General features: G+C 43.4%; 2 protein-coding genes across 3 annotated transcripts; both read left to right on the top strand.

Annotated features, from left to right (window-relative positions):
- Positions 1 to 3,060: 3,060 nt before the first annotated feature.
- On the top strand, positions 3,061 to 6,090 carry RB195_002310 (uncharacterized protein; the record flags this gene model as incomplete). Of its 2 annotated transcripts, XM_064199502.1 has the most annotated exons (4): positions 3,061 to 4,072; positions 4,127 to 4,259; positions 4,317 to 5,645; positions 5,694 to 6,090. In XM_064199502.1, the coding sequence occupies 4 exons, from the start codon at positions 3,061 to 3,063 to the stop codon at positions 6,088 to 6,090; spliced, it is 2,871 nt and encodes a 956-aa protein (XP_064055382.1). The 2 variants fall into 2 exon arrangements, with proteins under 2 accessions (XP_064055382.1, XP_064055384.1); XM_064199501.1 differs by lacking the exons at positions 4,127 to 4,259; positions 4,317 to 5,645; positions 5,694 to 6,090 and having other exon boundaries at positions 3,061 to 4,110.
- Positions 4,450 to 5,649, top strand: RB195_002311 (uncharacterized protein; the record flags this gene model as incomplete). The annotated part of the gene is made up of 1 exon (XM_064199503.1): positions 4,450 to 5,649. The coding sequence occupies one exon, from the start codon at positions 4,450 to 4,452 to the stop codon at positions 5,647 to 5,649; it is 1,200 nt and encodes a 399-aa protein (XP_064055383.1).
- Positions 6,091 to 7,511: the final 1,421 nt, after the last annotated feature.

Raw genomic sequence — 7,511 nt, 5'->3', positions numbered from 1 at the left:
AATAAATGTGAGAGCGGCGACCTCCTACTCAGATTTCTGCTCGTCTCAACCGGATGCACCACTTATTTAGTAGGTATTTTCTCTCCAAAAACCTTAATTTAATGAAAAATAAACAATAAATAAATGATGCCAATTAATAATACTACTAATAATACTAATGATACTAATAATACTAATACTAACAGTAGTAATAATAATACCATGAATAAATAAATAGTAATATAATGAATCAATACCATTTGAAAACGAAGAGTCACGCTTGTCCTATATTTTATATCAGGCAGCTTTTGGCTCTAAATGGTTTTATTAAATTTTATCCGAAAGCAAAAATTTGTCTCATCATTCCATAAAAAGTTAACGTTAATCTAACAAAAAATATAGCAAAATCAGCAAAGATCGAGTAGCACATGTTTCATAGTGAGACACCGGTGACTCATCGCGGTCGGTGGCGTTAAATCGTATTTTTATGAGTGCAACTGCTGAACTAAACTAATTATTGGTTAATTTTATCTATCACCTCAGAAATTATGTGATCGTTCAGATAGGTTACGGTTTTTTTTTCAGACCGAACAAATCTCGCTTAACACAATTTTCACCTTCCGTTCACAATTTCACTTTGCATATTTCAAGGACGCACTTTGGAAGTATGACCAATCCCGGAAAGGGATTATTAGCTGTCACATTTTACGGCTTTCCGCTATTCGACTGACATTTATGAATGATGGGATATGTCCGCTTTGGAAACCGCTCGTCGATTTTGAAATTTCCTAGCACGTCAAAATTTCTGAGCATCGTGCACATGTGGTTGTTTTTTCACCGACAGTCTGCAAATTCCACCTCAAATAATGCTGCTTTCGTCTACCGTAATCGATGACATCATCTCCATCGTCTTCGTCATTGCCCTCCACCTCTTTCTGGAGTGAATCATTAAAGAGATTGCGCGACTAACGCAGAGCGTATATCAGTTTCCATAGGAATATTCATGGTGATGTCCACGACGTCTGGATATATCTTCCTACGCAGCGGCTCTATGCTAACGAGCTCATTTTTTCACTTCTTCTTTCTTGTAGTCCCCCAAAATTTTGCTTTTTCCTAAGTTTGGCAGCAACATTTATTTGTTTACGTATTTATTTATTTTTTTGCTGAGATAACTCAATTCACGTGAAGCATCCTATGCGCAAACGTTTCGGCAAAAAAAATGTGCAAATGTCCCTTTAGAAATGCAGGTATATTTTGAGAACTGGAAATATTCCACCTCTCTTTTCTTTTTTTCAATCGAGCGCATCTCAACGTAAGTAAAAGGATTCTGAAGGCGGAATACCCATCCCATTTCGTCTCTTTCTTCTTTTACTCGGCGAACCGTTCCACTAAAATGAAAGCACAAAGGTTGAAATCGAGATTATCCGGCTTTTTTTGCTTCTGTAGAGTGACCCATGGAAACGAGAGAGAAAACGAAAGAAATGAGGAGTGGAACTTCCAGAAAAATGGAAACTAGATTTGAAAAAAATTAACAGTGATTTCTACAAATAAAGGTTTGAAAATCCCGATAAAATTAAGGGATCATGACTGAAGAGTGCAGAAATTCGTGAGTGTCCTTTGTGTCTACTATGAGATACTTTGCTTGGACGGTTTATGTGAGCCTAAAAATTTCGTGATCCCCACTAAACATTGGAAGAAATATCTCGCAGAAATAGAAGAAAACAAATCTCCTCATTTATTTCATCTTTTTCATTTGTATTTATGTTCTCGTCCTTTTTTACTCTTTAGTGGGAGAGAGCGAGCACGATTGACTACACTTTCTGGATCTAATAGCTTTGCTCTCCTCTAATTATATAGAGTGCGACTTACAGGTATATAATCACGCAGCTTAGCTTGAACTAACCGCTACTAACGGAAAATTTCACTACCATTCTGTAACTTTTCTTTTCATTCTTCTTCTCCTTCCTTTCTTTCCCTTCTCTTTTCGGATGTGCTCCTTCGCTACATCATGCAGTTTTTAGACACTAGTTATTTCACCTCTTCGTTCCTCCTCTTCTTCCGGAAAGCACTCAGCCCACAATTTCTAGTGCACCATTGTTTTCCATGTTTTTCCTATACTTCAGGGGGACATCTTCAGAACAATATATAATATTTGCTTTGAAAAATTTTCATTTTCCAGCATCTTCTTTGTGCTGCAGTTTTCAAGAATTCTTAATTTGTTGCTATCGCAACTTCTTAGGAGGAAACCTTTCCTGAACCTACTCGATAGAGAAAGAAATTGCTGTTTTTTGCTCGGTCTTCTCCTCCAAACAGCTAATTTTTCCATTTAATCGCTGCACTCAATGAATAGTCAATCTGCTGCATCTTATTCAACGCAGTTGGATACGGCGGCACAAATAGATAGTTCTCTTATTCTATTTGTGCCTCCTAGTCTCTTATTTTGGAACGGCGCTAAAAATCTTCCAGCATCGCGGTAAACTCGTCCATATTGATTATTAGGAGTTTGGACGAGTTTCGTGAAGTATCCAACACAAGAATATAAATCATTGTACGAAAAGAACGAGTTGGAAATACACATAAAATTTGCTTGATGGGTCAGTTTAGACCACCATCGCTTTGAAATACAATAACGTGAATATCCACGCATATTTACAGAGTTAACATATTATTTATCATTATCGTCAGTATTTACAGACGAATAAAAGTTCCGAAATGCAGTATTGTAAAACCATCCACTAAGATCAAAATCGATGCAACTGATCTTATTTTGGCAGCCATATTTTAAGCTTGTAATTACTTCAGCGCCTCCACAACGGTTTACCGCGTCATTGTGGCGCGGAAGTGACTCTGGGCGTCGAACTGCGATGCACAGCGGAGGTTCGTCCTCCGGCAGGGTCTCCCAAGCTGAGAGGAGTTCGACACATCCGACATTCCGACTTCTCGGAATCGGAAGCCTAGCTAAGAGTAAACCACTGCTAAGATTCACCACCGTTTTGGCAAAATGTTGCAAGGTGGTTCCCTGATCCATATAGGTTGGGCGACGACCTGTGGTGAAAGCTCACCGTGGCATGGCTGCTTAGTATGGGGAAAAGTCTCTTTGCCACTCCAGCATATTCACTGCCTCAGTACCCTGCACACTGGGCCCTACCGTCTCAGTCGTCGGACGGTATGGCGACCGGTGAGAGGAGATCAAATCTCAGGTTGCTCAGGACGTCATTGATTCTGGACCAAGACGACACACGCACGACTCGCCATGGAGACTGTCCCAGACTGTGTACTTACAATGCGAGAACAGTTTCCACAGACGCTGACCTGCATGCCCTTCTCGGAGCTGCAAAGCGTATCAGATTTCACGTGATTGCTCTCCAGGAGACCAAGTGTAGAAGGAGCGGCGTACGACAGATGAATGACGGTTCATTCGTTATTACTGGAGAGAAAGTTTCCTCGCAAAATGTAGGAGGTGTTGGTTTTGTTGTGCACCCATCTGTCGTCCATCTTGTCGATTCTCACGAGATCCTGTCACCTCGTCTGGCCATTCTTCGCCTCCGCCCTCTGCACCAAAAATCCATCAGTATCATCAACTGCTATTCACCAACATCAGCAGCTGATGATTCCGAATTGGACGCGTTTTACGAGGAGCTGGAGGAGGTAGTCCGCAACGAGAAGTCCTTCTACAAATTCGTTGTCGGAGAATTCAACGCAAAACTAGGAAAGGCCACAGAAGAGGAATACGGGATTGGAAGATTTGGACTAAGGGACCGGAATGAAAACGGCAATCGTCTCGCTGGGTTGCTGTTCGCCGCCCGCCTCCTTCATGGGAATTCTCTTCTCATGAAGAACGATTATCGTTGGTGGATATGGGAATCGCCCAATGGCGCGACTCGTGCGGAGATCGACCACATACTCACCAACCGGAGGTGGTGTCTACTTGACGTCTCAGTAGTACCATCCTTTTGTAGTGGTTCTGATCACCGTCTCCTTCGTGCGAAAATACGACTTAGCCACACGATGGAAAAGAACATCTGCTGTCGGCAACGAAGGAGAAAAGAAGTCGTCTACGATGACTGCATACTCGAGGACTCCTTGTCTCAAGGTAACTGGGACATCGAGAAGGATCCAAACGTGGACTAGGAGATGCTGCTCGGAGGATTACGAGCCTGTGCTGAGCGTGCCTCGAAGCCACGCACGACAAACTTGGATCGAATTTCGAAGACCACCAAGGAATTGTTGGAAGGAAAAAGGGCTTTGAGGCTTGATCCGAATGCATCGCACATTGAGCGGTTAGTAGCAAACACTAGCTGCAGAAAAGCGTTGCAGGAGGATCCTTTGAAATACAGGCAGAAGAAGATTCTGGAAGCAGCACAAAGAAGAACGAGTCTAAAGAAGTGCCGCAGGGATCTCCGCGAATATAATATTCCTCTAGCAGCCTTCCTGAGCGAAGACGGGACTCGCACGTCTTCTCGTCGTGAGATGGAAATCATTATGGAGAGGTTCTACTCGAACCTTTTCCGTTCATCAACTCCTGTGTCAAGCCCAATCATCCCCACTGGCGAAGCCCCACCACGGATTCTCCCTTTGGAAGTAACAGTCGCTATCAAGAGCATGAAACCTGGCACAGCCCCCGGACCTGATTTTATATCAGCAGACTTTCTTCGGGCTGGCGGCCATCCGCTTCATGTAATCTTAGCAGAGCACATGACATCCTATCTTCAGAAAGAAAGGATCCCAGACCAGTGGAAGACCTCGCGAACCGTTCTTATCCATAAGAAAGGTGACCGAGAGGACCTTCGGAACTACCGTCCGATATGCTTGCTGAGCGTGTTGTACAAAATATTTAAGATCATCCTCACACGCATATCTAGGACGCTGGATGAAGCCCAGCCTCAAGAACAAGCTGGATTCCGCCAGGGGTTCAGCTGCTTGGACCACATCCGGACCGTGTCGAGGGTCATAGAGGTTTGCCGGGAATACCGCCTGCCCCTTGTTCTAACCTTCGTCGACTATGAGAAAGCCTTTGACAGCGTAGAAACGAATGCAATACTGTCAGCGCTGGTCGATCAAGGTGTGGACGCGTCGTATGTGAGGACATTAGCCAATTGCTACGAACGATGCACGACTAGGATACAGCTTTTCCACCGCCCTCTCACCATACCCATTGGAAAGGGGGTACGACAAGGCGATACTATATCGCCGAAGCTGTTCACGGCTGCATTGCAATGGATAATGAAATCACTATCCTGGGAAGAAAGGGGCATACGTGTTGATGGAAGATTTCTTTCGAACCTTCGTTTCGCAGACGACATCGTTCTCTTTTCGAGCAGTACCAATGAAGCAGAAACGATGCTCAACGAATTGAACGAAGCAGGGAAGAGAATAGGACTGCGAATAAACAGAAAGAAGACACAGTTCATGAAGAACGCCTACTGCGAGGACGGAGGAGTACAATTTGAAGGCTCCCAAATCGTGGAAACTTCGTCATACGTATACCTCGGGCGTTCTATGAACATGGAAAACGACTTGAAGGAAGAACTAAATAGAAGAATGAGAGCAGCATGGGCAGCATTCGCAGCCGTCAGGAAAGCTACGGACCAACTGACGGACCAAGATCTTCGTGCCCATCTGTTCGACTCGACAGTCCTTCCAGCGCTCTGTTACGCAGCGGAGACGTGAGCAGACACCGCGGCCACCTCTAGGAAGCTATTTACTACCCACAGAGCCCTTGAGAGATGTCTCCTGAATTTTAACCGGCGCACACAACACCTTGCCGCTCTTCGTAGCTCCGACTTAAGAGGAATGTCCCGTCTTCGCGACTCAGCGGAATATGTATCGAAAGCAAAACATAGATGGGCCGGTCACATCATGAGAAGAATCGACGATAGATGGACTAAAAGAACGCTAGAGTGGATCCCAACGGATGCTAAACGCCCCCGAGGGAGACCGCCAACGAGATGGGGTGACGTGTTCGCTGCACGGATGGACCAGCTGAGAGCCCAGCTGGATACGGCTCAAGGACCTCGTCAACGTCACTCAGGAAGCTTGAGAACATCTTGGATGACAATGGCGAGGGAACGAAACGAGTGGAAGGGATGCTGGGGCCCGCACGTCCAGTGAAGACGGGCCATCTAAGTATCTAAGTAAGTATTACTTCAGAGAAGATTTTTGCCTGTCATTCATCGTAACTTAGTTCGACTTTTTCGAATTCCATGTCAAATGGATGTGTTGACTGCCATCACCTAAGTGTGTGCTAAGAATCTTCTGATGTGTGATCTGACGTGCAATCCCATCTATTCATCACCTGTAAACGATGACAGACCTATAACAGATGCTCGAATTTGTTTTCTTGTTGATGCGTTGCTACAAATTGCTCACCAAATATCTTTAGCACTTCTTCCTGAGATAAATGTTGGTGTCCATACGGCTTACTATAACGTCCTACTTTTTCTACATTCAAAAAAAAAGACCGAGCAGAAAAAATGTGAAAGACCATCCTAGAATGTTACTTCTTACGTGAAAAAAACTGACTTTTAACTAATAGAAATTGAAAAAGGTGGTGAGGCCCCTTCGGAGTTTTGTCCGAGTTCTTCATGCAAAGATCAGAAGAAGTAACGCGGAAGGAATAACGCGCAATCCACCGAACCACTGAAAAAACCCTCTGCGAACGAGAATCTAGATCGATGAGGACTCCAGTGTTGGTCTCAGCCTCGAGTATCTTTCTTATGACTTGTTCTAGAATTCTCTCCATTCACGAATAAGAAGTACGGGTCCAAGAAAAGGTTCCACATGGCGCATAGAGTAGCAGTCATCATCACGTTTTCAATTCAAATCGATTACGTTCGAATTTTCGAGTTTTACTTGACTGACTGTCGTTTTTTGAGTAGTGCACATTTCGAATGACTCGACATCCAGTCGGACTCAGTTTTACTCAACTTATGCTTAATGCACACGTGAATAACTCTGAAAGTGAAGCAATCCTAGACATAAGCTTTGAGGCATTCAATTCTGGAGCTCGATCGCTTGGATGCTTTTGGAGAAGGTCCCCTTGTTTACTTACTTTTCTGTATTTCATTTTATTTATTGTAATCGCATATTTCCGAAGGGTCTTGCCTGTCGCTGGACTTTTTTGCATCCATTCTTTTTTCATAGTGTCAGTCATTTTACGCACTTCACTGTAAAACTCTTCTTTTTATTAATATATTAAATGTAATTTCTAATTATTGTTCCTTTTTTTGCTTCTTTTTCTTGGATCAATGGAGCTTCTTCTCCACTTTTTTTCTTCTTGAATCTTCGCTGAACAGTGTAAATAGGTAGAAGAACAAGTAAAAGAAATCTACATGTATTTTCATTTCCCTAAAAATTGTATCCTACAGTGACAGTTCATCCACATTACGTTCCATTGTCACTCTTTGAAGGAGCACTTTCTTCTTTGCGAAGAAGAACAACAACGCGAATTTGGTGTACTACCCTAGCAACAGGATTGATTCGACACATGCTGAATCCTTCTAATGATAGAGTATTTATTAGTCGAACGTAAG

Source organism: Necator americanus, chromosome IV (assembly GCF_031761385.1).
Source record: "Necator americanus strain Aroian chromosome IV, whole genome shotgun sequence".
Lineage (NCBI taxonomy): Eukaryota > Metazoa > Nematoda > Chromadorea > Rhabditida > Ancylostomatidae > Necator > Necator americanus.
This window is presented reverse-complemented; position numbering and strand designations above follow the sequence as displayed.